The sequence below is a fragment of the Boleophthalmus pectinirostris genome, unplaced genomic scaffold (assembly GCF_026225935.1).
Source record: "Boleophthalmus pectinirostris isolate CB_2022bp ecotype Guang Dong unplaced genomic scaffold, ASM2622593v1 HiC_scaffold_23, whole genome shotgun sequence".
NCBI lineage: Eukaryota > Metazoa > Chordata > Actinopteri > Gobiiformes > Gobiidae > Boleophthalmus > Boleophthalmus pectinirostris.
Genome location: NW_026571207.1, coordinates 29,189,992 through 29,209,398, shown reverse-complemented (window position 1 = coordinate 29,209,398; position 19,407 = coordinate 29,189,992). Strand labels below are relative to the sequence as shown.

Here is a 19,407-nt window from a genome sequence, read left to right as displayed (position 1 = left end):
ATGAAAAGCCAACAAGATTTGTGGTTTCAAAAAGCTACTACAATACACAACATTTTAAAATCTAAACCCAAGTCCTAGTTTATTCTTGATTTTACCTTTGTTAAGCACTTAATATAGACTTGGTTTGGCCCTGTTCTGGACCTGAGCGGACTCCGAGCTTTGACTCCAAGCCTCCGCGGGGTCCAAGCCTCAGCTTCGAGCTCCGGCCCTGCTGTGGGCTCTGAGCCTCTGGTCTGGTCTCGGTCTCAGTCCCGCTCTGGTCCTGGTCTGGTCTCTGTGTCTGTCTGGTCCTTTTCTCAGTCCCGGTATGGTTCTGGTCTGGTCCTGGACCTGGATCAGTCCTGGTTCAGTCCATATGCGGTGCAGAAGTCCGACATCGCAGTCACGGAAGTCACGTAAACAGGAAACGGCCGTTATCCGTTTTTTCCATTCTTCAATTAAACACAAAATCGAAAACTGAAAAAAATATATATATATTTTTTTTGTTTTCTTATTTTTGGTTTTATATTGAAAAACGAATGAACGAATGATACACTGATTTTTTTCCATGGTCTAGTCCAGGTTTAGTTCTAGGTTTAGCCCTAATTTAATCAAGAATTGTATGTGGTATGTGTAACAATTTTTCCCCATGTTGTTACTCTATATTTACTCACCCCTTTTTGTAATCAGTAAGTTAATTCCTGATAATACTATCACTTGAGTACTATTATTTTGAGATACCAATACTTTCCCTTGGCCACTCCACCTTCCTCAATCAATCAATCTCAAATAGGGGTCATTTTGTCTATTGGTGCTCTGTATTGCATCAGTGTTTGTACAGACTGTGTCCTCCCTGCAGTGTTGTCATTGTCACAACTGCCTGAAAGCAATTAAATAGACAACACCAAGAAAGGATTCCCACGAGGGGGCTTTGCACGTCCCACCATCATTCTCACTCCTCTCATCTTCTGACCTCTGCTTTTCTCTCTTTTTTTATCAAGCTTTGTTAAGATGTTTCACAAGTCGGCATGTTGTGTTTGTTTATTTCAGTAAATAAAAAATAAACACTTTTTTTCTTTTTTTCTCCAGACTGGCCATTAGTGGCAGGCTTGTGTAATAATGAGGTCACGTCAGATCGGTGTGTGAAAATATGCGGAGAGTGGTGCACGTCCTTCAGCAGTTCAACGCGTTTAAAAATAGGCAGACAGTTTGTAATAACTTGGGCTATATAAATGTCTACATGGTGCTCAACACTGACAACTGAGTTGTCATTGTTTGATTCCTGAATATCAAAGGTGCATTATGTAACTTTTTTGTTGGGGGTCCGTCACCTGCTTGTTTCTATGGATATGGCCTAGACTGTTCAAGAGTAGGACATTAAATAGATCTAACTTACATTTATTTAAGTATATGTGGTTTTACAATTCAAAAATGCCTAAAAACAGCACTCTGATTATGGAAACAGTAACAGGCATTCTGAGTGAGCGAGTTTTCCTCTCCACAGATCTGACCTGTAACTTGGTCTGGTATGATCTCCAGGAAGATAGAAAGGTTTAATGTCATACTGTGAAACATTCCAGACAAAGCAATAACAATTCCATGGAGAAAAGCATTTGACGGACCCTCGACCAGAAAAGTTACAGAATGCACCTTTAACTAATTCATTATTTTATACATTTTTTTTGTTCAAATTATAAAGTAAAATTTGTTTAGATCCAGGCCAGGTATTTGGTTAAAACATCACTTAGGGTCAGAGTAAGACTGATGCTGTCTGCAGTTAAACATGTTTTTATCGCTGTGAACATGTGTCATCCACACCGTTCAGCTCCAGTCAAATGAAGCTCACAGAGGCTAGCAGTTATAGGAGCGAATTTGGAGTTGAGTTTTATATTAGGAATGGAAACAAAATAGTGAAATAAAAACACCAGCATCACGTAGAACGGGTTAATACAAACAGTTTAAGACCAAAATGATGAGGCCTTCTGTGGCAGTTACAGACAGAGCAGTGACAATTTTTCAATGTAAAGTTAATTGGAATCAAAGTCGATGGAGTTGGAAGCACGCTCATGCTTACTTCCTAGCTGGGCCACGGCCGTTGAAGGCCGTGAATCAGACAATAATGCTAGGAATATACTTAAAATGCTAGTTGTTGTTAGCAGTGCTGTAAAACTCCACTCTGTTCTCTTAAAATTGTGAAACACGCTGCTAAACTTAAAGCAGTGATTAATTGGGATGCTCAAAGTGTGTTAGCAAAGTGAAGAATACATTTTCAAGTTCTGTTTTTCACATATCAGATCAGCTATAGCACTTTTAAGATAGTGAAAATAAAAGTTTGAAAAGTATTGTGATATTTCCAAGACTAGGCGAGTGGCAAGGGTTTAACCAGAAAGGGCATCTGAGGCAGCAAATAACTGGGAAGTAGATGGTGACAAAAGCAGAAATATAAAAGAGGTTTTGAAACACAGATATTTTATCCACATCCAAGAGGTTTTAAGAATTCTGGCAACATTGGTTGTTTTGGTCCATGAATACAAACTATTAATGATGCAATACCCCTCAGACTGCGTTTAAATAATTTGCTAGTATTATTCAGCAGAAGTACCTTCGCCTCTTGTTTTAAAACAGATATGTTTTATTAATCAAACACTTTCGGAAAAGAAAGTTGACTTATTTCGTTTGACCTTCTCCCCTATGTAGTTACCTTGTTCAGATACAATATGGGAAATGGTCACATTTTTATATAGCGCTTTTCCAACTTTGAGGCACTCAAGTCACTATACATCAAGGAACCACTCACCCATTCTCGCACACATTCATACACCAGTGTACGCAGACACTGGGGGCAACGTGCATTAAGGGTCTTGCCCAAGGACAATATTCATCTAGAATCACACTGGAATCGAACAGGAAACCTTCAGATCAGTGGACTCTATACACTGAGCTACTGTCACCCATGCATATTTCTTTAGCATAGGTACTTTTCCATATTTATCAAAGTTTGGGACTGACACAATGCGCAGTTATGTAAAGTAACAGAATATCAGGTGATGTCTAATCTATAAGCCAGTAATATTTAATACAGAGGGGGCAGCAAAGTGAATACTGTTAAATGTTTTTTTTTTTTTTTTTTTGTAATATAAGAAGTCACTGATATACATTTTCAGTGTTAGCATTTGTGAATTTACCTTTTGGATATTTCATGACATCATCACATTCTTAAATCTGAAACCCACCACGGCAAAGGGTGCACTAGTTGTAGTAGCAGTAAAACAGAAACTGCATAAACAGAAGTACTCCGTACAGTTGTAGTATCAGTTTTAGTAGTACACTGCTAAAACTAAAATCAGTGTAAAGAGTACTTCAATTAAGAAAGTTGTATCATGATTTGACTAAATTTCAATTGACAAGTAAAATGATCTATCACTGGAAAAAGACTTTTTGTAGTTGAAATATGAAAATACATCTTGCTACACTTCAGATAAAAAAGACAACAACTCGTTGCACTTAAAATACAAAACAAAATCGAATGCTGCTTGAATCAAGAAAAACATGCTTAATCCATTGGTAGATAATTAAGTTGAATGTAAATAAGTTGAATTTACTCAAGCAGACAAGCAGCTTACAGCACTAAGCTACATTACAATTCAGTTCTGTGGAAAGCCGCCCCTATACACAGAAGAAATCACTGTATTTCTGAGCAAGAGAAACACCCGTAATGAATAAATGCTAGATGTATATGTTTAAAGTCATACTATGGAATATTCCACGCAAAGCAATAACATCTAAATGGAGACAAGTAGGTAGCAGACCCTCCATTAGAAAAGATGCGCAGTGCATTCAATATTTTTGGTTTATATAATGTGATGTAATCTGAAACCGAGCAATTAGACATCACCTGATATCCTGTTACTTTATATAACTGCGCTTAGTCCCAAAAACAGTTCCAAACTTTGATAAATAAAGAGAGTTATGGAAAAGTACCTCGTCCACTGATCTGAAGGTTTCCAGTTTGAATCCTGCTTGATTCTGGTGAGATTCCAGGTGAACAGCTGAACACTGCCATTGTGTCCTTGGACTAGACAACCAACCTCACCACCAGTGTCTATGGTACATTGGTGTATGAATGTGTGTGTGAATGTTGCACAGTGCACCTTTAAGTGCTATGTCCTTCAGACTTCTCACTTTCTTCAAGCTGTGGTGAGGGTAGCCTGTGTGTGTATAACCTGACCAGAATATTACTGCAGTTTGCCTGTCATAAATGTTTAAACATGACCATAACCTTACAGTGTGCCCTCTTTATACATCTACGGGCATTATCGTGTCTCTTCTCTCCCTGATGGATTGAACACGGCCTTCTGGCACAATGGGATATAAGAGAGGACAAATATAATGTTTTATGTAGTACTTTTCCTATTGATAACCACTAAACTCAGGGCAGACTAAACAAGTAATAGAAAGCTATTAAATTTAAAAGAAACCTGAAGATACACAGACAACTCAAGTATGGGCAACAATGGACACAATCTTACCTGTTTTCTTCAAAGTTTTCCAATGAGAGTTTTGATTTGATTTTCAAGGATCTCTTTTACCCTATAGGACATGTGAATAGCATCAACCACTGCTGAAAAATATATGAACTACACTCTTGTATGGGCATAACTGACCACTCTTGCATCTCAAAATCCAGTAAGCAAGGCAATATTGTTATTCTTAAATCTGCTTGTCTCAGCGCAGATGATACTGCTTGCTTAGAATGCGCCACAATACAGCATTTAACTTGCCTATCTCCATGGTGACAAGCAGGTCAAGATACAGGACAGATTGGTGGTGAGGCAACCCTTCTCATAGTAAAAATGCATTCCCTTCAGTAAAAAAACAAACAAAAAAACACCATAATGCTACCACAAACCAAATGCTATAGATAAGTTTAATGTTATTGTATAATGTGGAACATTCCAAGCTCAGTGACAACATGAACATGGAGACGAGCTGGCGGTATGTATTCCACCAGAAAATCCATACAGTGTACCTTCCCAACACAGTCCAGAGCTCTATTCAGTGTTTCAGCTTCTTGTTCTGTGGTGCCCTTTTGAGAACAAGATGATATTTTGTGTGGAATCATTAATTGCTATGGCAACAGCCCTAATAAGTCAACATTCTGAAACCCACAGATAGTGTTGACACTTTTGAATGCACACAGAGTTTAGTATTTAGCGTCTTAAAATCTTCATTGTTTTAATAGATAAGATAATGCAGCTATAATATAATAGTAATATTACAGTCGTTTTCACACCGCTAGTTTGATTATTTGGTCCGCACCAGGCAATAAAATTGTTATTATGTAGCAAATACACTCCAGTGTGGTCCGCTTTCACACCGGCAAACAAACCAAAACTGGTTCGATTCACGTGTCTCTGTTTCCCCGGTAAAACAGCGATACTCCAGTTATCAACACCGATGTTCCTGTTAATATCACGGGCCGTCCTCATCTCAAATTATCACCATGAACTTATAAAACAGCAACATGTAGAACTTTGTACAAACTCACCGCATCAGCCCAGAGCTCGGGTAACAGCAGCAGTCAACAGCGCTCACAGTAGCGCGCAGCTCCTCAGGACGGAACTGGGGTCTGGTCCTTGGTCTTCTGTTACAAGCTCGTTGGTCAGATGGTCCGGAGGCTTCATCCTCCATGTGCTGGTTCCAAACGGTGGCGAGCAAGACCAGTGCGCAATGACTGGGTCTGAGTGGGTACGTTCCGTCGTCTGCAAGCTGGTTCTGTGCGGGAAAGCGAGAATGCGCTGTGGACTACAGGTCCGGGTGGGCTGCTCCTGTCCTCCGCGCTCAAGAACCACGGCTGGTTCCGAGGTGGTGCAGCATCCGGACAGAAGCGTGAGTCCAGTTTGGTTTGTTATATGTTGTTCTGAGCGTCCGTCCTTGGCGCATTTGGTTCTTCCCGGGGAAAGCGCTTCCTCAGGTCGAGGCTCCCCGCTCCAGCTCCTCTGAGCCCGGCCTGAACCGGAGCTGCCCCCGCTGGTTCGGGACTCTGGTTTGGATCTAGTCCGACTGTATTTCTCACACTAGGCTAAAAAGCAGGGACTTTTTTTTAAGTTGTATCAATTGAATGGGCGATTGCCTATTGCCATGAAATTATTTGGTTAATTAAAGCCTAAAATAACAAATGTTGGTTGCTGCGTGATCACGGGGAACACCGGGACTTCTCTGTGCGTGTAGGTCCCGAACAGGGGTACGCACCCCCAATTTTGACTCACTCTGGAGCCACACGTTCGCACGTTCTTGCTCTGATCTTCGTGTGTTACGTTCTCAGTAATGGCCATTGTTGGTAAAATGATTCGAAAATGAATCGCGTCTGCGTCTTGACAACAATCTGTTACTGCGCTGGAGTCGTACAGCGCGTCATTTCAGGCAGAGGAGACGCGTGTCCCTCCCATGATGCATTTGGAATAGTCCGTTTGTCCATACTGTCTATGGTTTGGACCCGGGTTCGCGTTCACACCAGAGGAACCGCACCAAAGTTGGTCATTTGGTGCGGATTCAAGCGAACCGAGACCACCTCTTTTTTGCGGTCTCGGTCCGCTTGATTTGGTTCGGGTCCGAGTCCGATTGACGCTTTCACACCAACGCAAACGAACCGAACTAACCACTTCTGGTTCGAATGGACCGTTTGGTGCGCACCAAATACTGTCGGTGTGAAAACACCCTTAGGATGTGAAAACACCCTTACTCTGTTGCAACAGAAGCCTATTTTAGACTCATTCTCTATTTACCAGCACAAACCAGAAGAAAAGCGGTCCTGAGCTCATCAAAACTGCCAATAATCATGGTAATGTGTACAGCTGTAGAAGCAGTAATATACAAACTTCAAAAACAGAAGTACTCGAAATAGTTGTATCATTTTTAGTAGTAGTTTTGAGCAGCATTTGTACCTTGTCTGAACGTGTAGATGGTGTCACTGGCCGACAGGTTGGTGCTGGTAACAAAGTTCTCGCGGTTCGACGCCTCGACCTCAACCCGCGACCAACGCTCCAGGTTACCGTGGAAACCGCTGACCTCTCCTGTTGGCATGGTGATGTTGGTCACACGGCCCTCTGAGTTGTATCTAAATGAATAAAAAACACAGAATACTGCAGTTATAGTAGGACATGTAAAGGTTCAGGAAAATTAGGAAACTAGAAAAAAGCACTAGGCAAGATTTTTGGTTCAATATAATGCTCCTTTCTACCTTGCAATGTCATGGAGTGGAAGTTTTCAGGTTAACAGCTCCTTTTACCTTTAGCTCACTAGAGATAGGAAATTCCACGGCTGAAATCTTCCAAATAATGCCAGTGAAGATGTGTAGATTTTAAAAATACAGTGGAGCACTTCCTGTATTACCCCATGACATCACAAAGTGGAACAGAGTGATTTCTGCTTTAGTGAAGAACTCGGCCTAAATATGCAGGGTTTGTGTGTTAAATTGTGAGAATGAAACAAAATACAACTCCAGGATTGTTTTTGATGAGGAAACAACATTATAACAAAGAACAGAAAATAATATGGGCCTTTAAATACTATCAAAATTTGGCTTTTCTGTATATTTTCTATTCCCTATGCCCTTACAGAGGTTCTTGTCAATAATTCTTCTTTTCCAACCCCTAACAGAGAAAAGGTAACAGTATATTGAAGGTCAACATTGGTTTCAGTAAAGGTACTCTTTTTAGAGTATGTTCAAAACTTCTCTCTTTAGAAATAAATTCAATAACAAGAATGTTCAAAACGCATTTTACCAGCATGTTTTTTTATGTTCAGACAAAAGGGATCACATCCAAAAAGTATTTCAAAGTTATTCAGAAATGCATTTTTGTAGATGTGTCACACTGATATAAAAGGCACTGTACCTGATTTAAAAGCGTGAAAAACAGAATTTGTTCATTTTAAATAGTTTACAAAGGTCTAAAATTATTCCTCACTTACCTTATGACTTTGGAGCATGCTAATTATTCACCTCAGTGAATTTAAAAAGTGTTTATCACAACAGTCAGTGTGTTGTGCCATGGTAAGTAGTCTCCAAACAGTGCACTTCCTTCCAACATTGAAGGTATACTGTGCAAATTTTCTTTTCTATTTCTACTCTTTTCTGTTAAACATTTCCATCAAGCATTCCTTCATTACATTGCTCAAAAAATTGTATAATTCCTTCTGTGAATAGGGGCGATTCTCCACAGATCTGAACTGTAATGTAGTGTAATCCTATAACCTGCTTGTCTCCCTCGGGATAGTCAGGTTTAATCTGTACTGTGGGAGATTCTAGACAAAGCAGTTCCAGGGAGGCAAGCAGGTGGCAGAAATGTTACACAGTGCACCTTTAGAACAGTCAGACAGTAGCCTCCACTAAGGATGGGCATGATTAGTCGATTAATCGATAATTGATCATTAAGAATTTCATCGATTACGTTCAGTTTAATCGATAAACTGAATGTAGGTTGCTGTGCGTAGCGTAGCGTGACCAAACAGGGCTTCGTACATGTAGCTCTCTGTGCATCAGAAGGAGCGAGCAAACACAAACAGGTCAGCCTACAAAGTAGGTCAGTCAGCCTACAAAGTGCCGAAGCGCAAATGCGTATTAAACGATGACTTGTACAAGAAATTATACGCTTTCCATTGCGTTCGGGACAAGTCAGAGGCCATGTGCACAGTGTACAAAGCAGCACATATGTTTCGGTGTCCAGTGGGAAAAAGCTTTGCCAGGTGAGAGTAGCGCAATGTCGATGACGAGTCCCCACCTCCCACCCCCCGTACGGTGTCCTGGTTTTGACAAACACAAATATGGTCACACTAACCTGTATTCCACTGAGTCATGTCGCATCAGCGTGCAAGATCAGTTTTTTTTCTTCGCTTAGTTTATGCAAATTAGCCATGTGGTTTTAAGTTTCATTTCTGTGAGAGTTGCGCAAAGCTGCATTAACGGGCTGATGTGGCTCTATAGTGCTTACAGTTTATATGTCGTAAGGTTGAATTTATTTATGCAGATTAGTAGTGCAGATAGTAATAATAATGATGATAAATTTTAATATTAAAAAACGTTAATGGTTAATCGATAATCGATCATTAATTCTCCCGACGATTGATTAAGAAAATGTAATCAAATGCCCATCTCTAGCCTCCACAGTGGACTTTGACCTCAATAGCTACAAAAAGGATTTGCACAAATACATCAGAAAGGTCTTCAACTTGAATTTTGGCACAATTAATATCTCCATGATGTCAACAGATTTAGAACCTAAATTTAAAACCTAAAATTCAATTCCTTTTGTCTTGAACACTACAATACATGGTGTTAACATTTGTTCACCACCCGTACCTGTGCATTGGGGTGTTTTGCATTGTGTTTGTATGATAAAACTGAACTGTACACATTGTGAATGATGTACATGCAGAGCGCACTGTGATAAGCCCTGCACTGAAGCTACTGGACACAATAGTACAATGTCCCATACACACTATATGTTTTTCTCTCCTTTTCATCGGCCAACAGCAGCCCCGAGTAAGTGTCAGACATGATTTATAAGTGTAATTACCCAGCGGTGGAGTAGCAGACAGCGGCTTTGGTTGGCATTGGTGAATAATGCATTCACATGTGTTTAAGTGGACCCTGTGTGCCAAGCTAAACATGCGACTGGTACAGAGGTATAAGTGGTATTTGCAGCTGATGTCATCAATATTCTCTGGGATTGCGATGCCAGCCAGAAGCTCTGCACTGTCTGAAGCTCTGTTACTCAAATTAGACTTTAATCTGAGTTTTGTTTTACTACAATCTGACCATAAAGAAATTATTTAATTGGAACTACAACAGCTGAGATGATCTGTGCTGTTAAACAAATCTCAAACATACATAAAATTACAGTTTCAAGTTTAACATTAGCCAACAATTTTTTAGTTAGTCTCACTCACATTTTTTGTTGAAAATCAAACTCCTAAACAGGACTGAAAATACGTTGTTTAAATCTCTTTTGCATTTTTTCTTGAGTTTTCCTACAATCTAAAACTTTTTGGGTAGTGCATTTTGTCGCCATAGTAACTGATGAACATTCTGCCATTGAAATACATAGAAATTCACCCCCAGCATAATGCAGCTTCAGGTATCTAAACATGAATTTAAGCAGTGCCCATCTTTCTCTCTCTTTCTATAGTGAATAATAGGGTAGATCTTGCAGCTACCAGCAGATGGCACTCACACTTCATATCATAATTCATCATCACTGCTTTAAGGCACATTACGTTGCATAGGACATGACAGTGACTCAAGCTACTGTAGTGACTATTATCCATTTTAAGCTAACACATTTGCCCAAACATGAAACAAATAGAAATGTATTAACTACTCTATTCAACTGCAGTACTCAGTCTATGTCTTGTTCCTTTTACAATGATTTATTAAACGCTGGAGGTTAATGCAATTCAGCCACCGTCATCCATTTGGTGGAGAAATTGCTTGCAAGAATTTTCGACTAGTGGATCTGAGCATATAACTTGAAGTACCACATTGTTATGCTATCTAAATTGAAGATCTTCTCAAAATTTAATTAGTGCAGTTGCCTTGACATAGAAGATGCGTTTTCAAATGTCATTTATTGTATTTGAGTTTTTTCCAAGACAGATGGTAAGGTTGTTTATTCAGAGCCTTTGTACTATATATTAGAGAATAAGACCTTGGCCTGCAAATGTGAAAAACAAGTTAATCTAGTGGTAAAACAAAACACACATTACTAATGTACTAGTTCCAATTACTCAGTGACTAAACAGTATGCTGCCTAAAGTCATTTACCACATAGCAGAGGAATATTGTTTTGAAGATATGCAAAATGCGCCTATTGGGTACTTGGTTTTAAAAATTAAAATTTAAAAAATGCAGCAAAAATGGCTACTCAATAACAAATTTATGTTGTAATCTTTCAAACAAGAGCATAAAGTAATATTTCTGGACATTTGTGAGTCTTTTTACATTTAGCTAATGCTTACAACTCATATATTTAACCATGTTTAGTTAATTTCATTTTAGGTCAATGCCATCCATGCCTATCATTATTCAGACTAAAACTACTAAAAGTGAGCTTTTATTATCAAATTAAGTACTTTAAGTTCTTTTTCAGCTCAATGAATTCTTATATTCTTAATAGAAGCTGAACTGACCAAGGCACAAACATTTCAAAACTCAACAGACAAAGCAGGTTACATTAGAGTAGGACAACACTCACTCATAAACCGTAGTCCAGCTGTTTTCGTCACTCTTGGTTGCTAGGAGACCGGTGTTGCCATGGTAGGAGATGTGGGCGATGTCGTGTCCTTGGGCGGATACCTTTCTCAGAGTGCCACTGTTACTGAGGGAGAGCCAGTATACCTGTCCTCCAGGTAGAGCCAGCCAAAGGGGCACGCCGTGGGCATCGCGCCGCACCTGTAGTCCCTGCCCGTCCCGGGACACTGCACCTGACAGCTGGCCGTCTGTGCCGTACGTGAAGTTATACAGGAAATGCCCCGTGATCAGGTGCTTGGTGTACAAGTGAGAGCCGTTCTGTCAATGAGAAATAAGTAAGTCATATAAGTAGGTCGTGATAGTTCTTTCTGTTCATCAGTGCAGCAGAAATCACTGAAAATGTGTTAGTCAGTGTTTTCCAAAAAGGAGACTATGGTAGGACAGTATATCTAATCTGAAAACTATCTGAGCAAAACAAGCTAAAACAAATGATAGGCTACTTTATACTTGTGGTGTTATCATAAACATATAGAAGCAACCGTTTTTAATCTATGATCAGTGCTGTTTTTGTTCAGTAGAGTTAATAAGTGACATTTATACACAAAATACTGTATTAAATAAAATGATTGAAATAGGCATCACTTGTACCACCATAGTCTCAGTAAAAACCTGTGGGAAAACACTGTAGTTAGTTTCACAATAGAATTTTAAACTCAATATCAAAACTAAAGACAAGGCTTTTGGTGCCACAAGGACGATAAACAAACCTTTTTAGACAAGCACATGTATTGTTCAACACAAAACAATAGAATCTTCTGTAATTATCATGTGGTCTTACACTACTTCTGACTACTGTCCCATTTTTGTTCAAATGAGTATCTGTACTAGTTCTAATATCCATAAGTATCTGAGTTGGAATTATTTTTTACAACCCTATTATGTATATACAGTATAGCGCATGTTAAATAGTGATATCACAACTAAATAAGCAGAGCCTTAATAGAAAATTGTAATTTATAGCTCCACCTCTGGGGAAATACACATATATGGTATAATATCTAAATCCCAGTTGTGGGAATAGAACAATAGACCATCAGGTGAATGGGGAATTATCTTTCTACCATCTTAGCTAAAACTGTTTAAAGGTTCTATATGACACAAATTTGACTCTTGTAAGCTTTAAGCCATGTTATAATATTGTTACCTCCTAAAAAACATACCCAGAGTTGTGTTTTGTCATTCACATATGTCTGAGTAATCCTGCATTATTAGACTGTCAACATCTCCAAAGCTCAAAATGCTCCATTCCACCTTATGATGTCATGAAGTGGTAGTGTTAACAGTTACCTTTGACCTTTTGTTTAGTAGAGATTGGAAATTCCAGGGCTCAATTTATCCAAATGATTCTAGTGATGGTGTACGGAGTTTAAAAACACAGTGGTGCACTTCCTGTATTGCGTTTTCTGTTTGAGAGAAGAACTCGGCCTAAATATGCAGGTTTTGTGTGTTAAACATGTGTGAATGAAACAAAATATAACTCCAGGTCTGTTTGTGATGAGAAAACAACATTATAACATAGATCAGAAAATAGCGTAATATGGGCCCTTTAAAGCTACGGGCGCACTCATACTAGGACTAACACACCTACGAGTGGTTTCATCCTTATTCCCTTGATTTCTATTCCCATTAGCAACACACTTTTCTCCACCTTTCCTGTTGTATGTGATGTGTGAATGTTACAGTGGCTGGATGTGGGGGAGCGATGTTGTCATATCATGCTAATTGAGAAGCTAAATTTGGATGGATGACTTCACACTTGGTTTCAACAATCATACCTTGCATTCTTTACCAGTTACTACACACAGACAAGTTAGGAATTATTTTTGAGCCTTATTCTTGTGTGCACAAATAAACTAATAGATAATCTTAAAGGTTCTATACTACACAACATTTACTCTTGTGAGCTTTAAGCCATGTTACAATAACCCTTTATTATTTGTCTGTCTACATCTCTGAATCTCAAAATGTTCCACCTTGTGACGTCATCAAGCATTAGTTTTCAAGTTAACCTTTTGTTCAGTAAAGATTGTCACTTCTGCTGCTGAAAAGATCAAAATGTTTCAAGTGAAAGTGTATGGAGCTTAAAAAAACAGTGGAGCAAAGGACAAAGCATTTTCCGTGCCTTAATACGCAGGATTTGTGTGTTAAACGTGTGTGAATGAAACAAAACACAACTTCAGGCATGTTTGTGATGAGGAAACGATATAACATAGATGAGAAAATAACGTAATGTGGGCCCTTAAAAACACACTGAACCATTTACACGTCTCTAACCTAAATCCTTCATAAAAGCTTTTTCACACTTTCCACTCTCTGTCCACCATTTCCCTCCCTGCTCAACATAATCCGGAGCTCCACACGGACACAGGGGAGGAGACCCATGCACTGGCCCATGGCGGTGCACTAGTACCTGGCTGAACAGATAGAGCTCCTGGTCCAGAGGGGAGCTGATCTCCACCAGGCCGGTTGCACTGGGCTGGGGCTGGTTGGGGCTGACTGCGCGTATCCGGATGTTCCCCAGATCAGCGATGTACAGGGTCCCGTTGGGGGCCACAGCAAGAGAGGAGGGGGCTTTGAGACGGGCATCGCGGGCATAGCCTCCATCTCCTGTGGGGGAAAAAAAGAGATGGAGAGTCAGCTGGGGAAGGGTTTAACATGTGGAAAGGCACGTGACAGTTGAGTTTAATCACTATTATACCCAGGGAAGTAGCCAAATACAATGTAAAATACGTTTTCAGAATACTAATTTTGAGTAGCTTTATTTAGTTGCTCTTTCATCTGGTGGTACACAGAATACTTTTCTAAAAATACATTGTGGTACATTCAGAATTTAAAACAGAAAGCACAGTTCTTGAAGAGAGTGAGTACATGATTCTTTTTTCTCCAATTAGTGATAAATAAATGTTTAGCAAACACTGGCTATATAAGGCTGTTTTAATTTGTTTTTAATGTCGCATTGTTAGACTATAATTCATATTTTGAGTTGCGTTGTATTAGTCTTATATTGCTACTAACCACAGCTGCCCTGGGACAGACTGACAGAAACTGGGCTGCCAGTATGTTTCATCATCCCCTTTGACCTTCATACCACTTTTATACTAGGCAAGGTGGGTGAAGTGTCTTGCTTAAGGACACAGCAACACTGACACTGACATTGCTATTTCCAGTGGTGTCCCATCCAAATAAGCCCTACCCCACATTATATTTGAAAACAGATAAAATTGGACATTGAAAAGGTGTGATGGAAAAAGTAGAAATTATTATAACAAATAAACATATGGACATAATATAAATACTAGTTTAAAATAAAAGTTCAAAATTTGCTACAACATCTGATTTAAATATTGTCAAGGTCTTCAAAGCAAATCACGTCCCTTGGGCAGTGACCCACGTTTATTAAATCTATACCTCTACCTCTACCTCTACCTCTATATCTCTATCTCTATCTCTCTATCTCTATCTCTATCTATATCTATATCTGTAACATGAGGTTCATTTGTGATTCTGGATACAATCATGCTTAATAATAATGGCTGATGTTTGTAGATTCATAATATGGCCATTAATAAGATGAGAAACTGCAACTGAATAAGCAAAAACACTTTGAAATATTATATAACAGGTATTTCACCATCTAATATTTTCATATAAAAATAAGGCATTTTATGTGTAAAAACTGTCACATTTTTTTAATTATTGGGACATTTAAAACAGAAACATGGAAAGAAAAAAGGAGAAAGGCTCAAACTTCTTGCAGCTTTTTTTTTTTTTTTTTTGGCATATTAGATACTAAAAAATATACACTGGGAAAGTAGGATTATGTAGTATTTGAATAAACTAGATCTGACTAAAAATAAAGTAGATTTGGAATTTAGACATTAAAACATTCTTTCTGTATATTTAGTCAAACTTTAAGAGGTAATTCTATATATTGAAAATGCAGACAATTTAGTTTCCACATGAAAGTTTATATGTAAACTGACCAATACACAAAAAATTGAAAAACAAAATAATAGTGTCTCCCATGTAAAATGTTGTGAAATTAAATGAAACACAATTTGGAAATTTGACAATGAAGCAAACCAAATCCATTGTAACATGCTATTACAGTGAAAGGGATTTGTGGTGAGGATTTATCAGTGTGGCGCTGGACACAGGAGAGTCCCATTGGAGTGGACGTGGCCACCTTGATAGAGTCTGGTCCTTATCACACACCAGTCGCAGGTGAGTGAATCCGTTTGGGGGTGGGTTTGGGAGGGGGGATTTTGGGGGCTTCTCTTTTGGGATTACAGTGTACGGGGGGCTTTTAGATCCTGTCTGTGCCCGGCCGATCCTGTGATGCTCCGGACCAACAGCGGGGCATCAGTTTATCTCCTCCCAGCACGCAACATTACAGCGTGCCCTTCAATGTGTGTCTATGCTTGTGTGTTGTGGACGGCGCCCTCTAGCTGTGCGACCGGTTCAAAGACTCAGTGTGTGTGTGTGTTTATGGGGAAAGCTTCTGAAGAGTGCAATCATCTGTTAACAGCAAGACATGATTGAAAATATGCAAAGTACAGGCAAGAAATAGGCATGGTTACAGCCCATTGGCTTGTGGCGTGGTACCGGCACTTCCCCATGTTGCAAATGGGGAAAAAAGAGTTGATTTTATGAGCAGAATTAAATGATAAAATCACATCCTCTGACACTTACAATGAAAGCCTGGCCTAAACTGTCAAAGGAACAGCTGTGGATGTTGTGTGGTCCTTTTCCTCGGTCTTTTATTACATTTCAGGTGCTTGTGATGACACACCAAGCCTTTCTTCCGCCAGCTGTAATTTGAATGGATTTGGAAGGTTTTCTGTAAAGCGGCTTTTTCATTTTTTATATTTTTTACTGAAATATAGCTGGAGGTTTTTTGCAGGGAAGAAGGATCACAGTGCATACAAATATCAATATTCGCCCCTCTGTATACAAATGCCTCACACAGCAATATACTTTTCCTTTAAGGGCATTTAACTGTTATAGAGCATACTGTATTCCACATATATTTCATGTCATTATTTACTGGGGCGACATTTTTCCCTTAGTGTGTGAAATTATATTGTATGGTATATTTTGCCTTAAATCATATTGCAAAAAGCCTTTGGAAGCTAGAGATTGAATAAATGAGTTAGCAAAGTTAGAAAATTCATGGCATCTGCAATAAGGCTATAAAATTAATCATCACAAGGTCCTGTATGTTAAATTGACTGTTGTGAGCTTTAAGTCATGTTATAATGATGTCACTTCATCAAAAACATACCTGGAATTGTGTTTTGTTTCATTCACACATGTCTGAGTAGTCCTTTATTATTAGTCTGTCTACATCTCCAGAGCTCAAAATACTCTTCCACCTCGTGATGTCATAAAGTGGTAGGTTTCAAGTTAATAGCTACCTTATAGCTTTAGCTCAGAAAATTGGAAATTCCAGGGCTGAAATCATCCAAACCAAAAGACTAAAATGGTAATGTTAATATATCATATGTTATATAATATGTGGAACCCAACCAACGCAGATTTATAACTTCGGCATCTGCTCCAATTGAGTTTGAGACCCCTTATCTCAGGGGTGTCCAAACTTTTTTGATCAAGGGCCACATATCTAAACACAGATGAAGCAGAGGGCCGATCGCGGGCCGTAAACTGGTGCTGAATACAGTGAATAATTGAAAAATGTGCATGTTTAACACATTAGAATGAGCCATCAGTCTTTATTCATGCTAAGATCCTTAAAACCGCACACTAAATATTAAATATCGGCTTTATCCAGGTAGATTTTCAAAAAACTTGCAATAAAAAGTAAATTTTTCATTGATGCAAGGTAATTTGGGCCAATTCACCTGGAAGCCTGAGGGCTAAGAAAAATTAGTCTGAGGGCCGCATTTAGCCCACGGGCCATAGTTTGAACATGTTTGCCTTACCTATTACAGAGATCATTATAATTTGAATATTTTAAATAACAGTATTGATCTGAAGTGAGAGCCACACAGCTGTTGGCACCTCCTATGGATAGCTGCACATCACACTAGTAGCACATCAAGTAACAGATTTTTGTTTTTGTTTTCTTTTCTTTCATTTGTACCAAGATTGCTACACAATGCTGCCATATCTTCCGTGTATCAACAATTAAGAAAATCAATTTGGAGAATGAAGTAAATCCAGAACAGTGGGTGTATGGTGGTAGTAAATGGGGGTGAATGGGGTTCATCTGAGCAATGACATATTGCATACACTAGTATAAAGATCTCACTCAATATCACTCGATCACGATATCACTCAAACATGCACGAATCGCACTAAATATAACTTCAAGATGGTAACTGAGAAAGGGAAACCACTATAACAAGCTGATTTTGCATAATAGGTTTAATATGACACTACTTTTGCAATATTCCTTTCTCCAAAATTAGCCGCTCTGATCCAATTATCCACTTTAAATCCACAGGAAGTTAACATTAAGATGCCACAGTGTTTTGAGATGCCATTGAGGAGTGCTCTTTTAAAACCAGGCCAAGTACACTGATACAATCTTGTCTCTAATATGAGTGCGTTTACATGTTGCTCCCAATGTAATCCTATTAGTCATGATCTAGTACGCTTGCATTGCATAATCCCACTCTCCCAGAACAATATAACAGGGGTTGAGAAAGTGTGGCTCAAAATGCAAATCAAGTCAGTGATACTTCAAAATATTCATACAACGTAATTACTCATCTAAAGGGAAGTTTACATGTATCCCGTGAGTCACAGTTTTGTATTGATGACAAAAAAAACATGTTTTTAGTAATGGCTAAGGCTGCCATTAGTGAATAAACAATATGAAATAATAGAAATGCATTTTAGATACTATTACACAAAGGTAAACAAAACAAATTACAAAAAGAAATGTTATTGCCTTGTTTGGAATTTTTCATACTAGGGTATTAAACTTGTCTTTCTTGAATTTATTCAATTAAAGGTTTTATTGCTAATAAAATATTGTGAAAAAGAAGCAGCGTCGCCTCTCTACAGACCTGATTTGTAACCTATTTGTCTCTATGCCTTACTTTGGAACATTACAGGCAAAACAATACCATCTCCATGCAGGCAAGCAGGTGGCGGCACCAGAAAAGTTACATAGTACATCTTTAAATTTCACTTAAACTTGTGGTATGATGCTGGAAAATTGCGTTTGAAATTGTGTTAATTATTATTATTTTAATTCATTGTAAAACATTTTAAATTTGAAATGAATTTTTGGCAGGAGATGTGTTATTATCTTCTGGAAATAGATAGATGGCAATACATTTAGGGTGACTTCCTGCCCCTCTATCTAAATTAAGTATTACTGGGTGTATCATCTTTCAGGTTGTAATGCTGTATATTTATATATTTGGCTCATTTATGAATCCATTATGTCCATTACAATTGATAAAAAAAAAAAAAAAAAAGTCCAGAAATGCCTATCCTTTCACATCCCACCACATTCCCCTCATTTTCTACAATTTGAGATGGTCCCCCTACACTACATGTTGCAATAAGAAAGCACTGAAACCGAACTGAACTGAAAAAATAGACATGTTTGTAGCGACTAACACTGAACAAACCCAGCTGTGCTTATGTACGAGTGAACATGAATGCTGTGTTCAATGACCCACCGGAGAAACAGTCGCAGTTGGGATCTATCTTGCAGTCGCAGTCCGTGGGGGCTCCAGAAATGACCGATATCTCTCCATTAGTGGATACCTGCAGAGATTTCATAAAAAAACAAATGTGTCAAACGGCTGCAGGACACGGCGGGGCATCTGGCTAAAAAGAACAATGCCTATATTCATGGAATGCAGCGGTCGCTCTAATTTCTCACACACCGAGACACCGCCGCTATTCACAAAACCTGAGCAGGATCTGGACTGCGCTCTGTTTGAAGGGCCATAGAAAGAGTCATTTAAATCTATATGAAAATGTATAGTACTGTAGTTTTCCCCATATAGTCTAATTAGATTCTCTTATTACAGAACAAATAATAAAACAAATGCATTTATAAAGCACTTTTCTGAGTCCATTGGAACACAAGAAGTAAGATATTTTTCAGACTATAAGGCACTTTTAAAAATATTTTC

The 19,407-nt window shown here is 38.7% G+C and overlaps 1 protein-coding gene across 1 annotated transcript in view; it reads right to left on the bottom strand.

Moving 5' to 3' along the window:
• Window positions 1–19,407, bottom strand: part of tenm1 (teneurin transmembrane protein 1) — a 514,380-nt gene that overhangs the window by 34,506 nt on the left and 460,467 nt on the right. Inside the window, 4 exon segments of the mRNA XM_055159441.1 lie at window positions 6,924–7,096; window positions 11,232–11,545; window positions 13,698–13,894; window positions 18,946–19,033. Coding sequence (XP_055015416.1) covers window positions 6,924–7,096; window positions 11,232–11,545; window positions 13,698–13,894; window positions 18,946–19,033 — 772 coding nt within the window.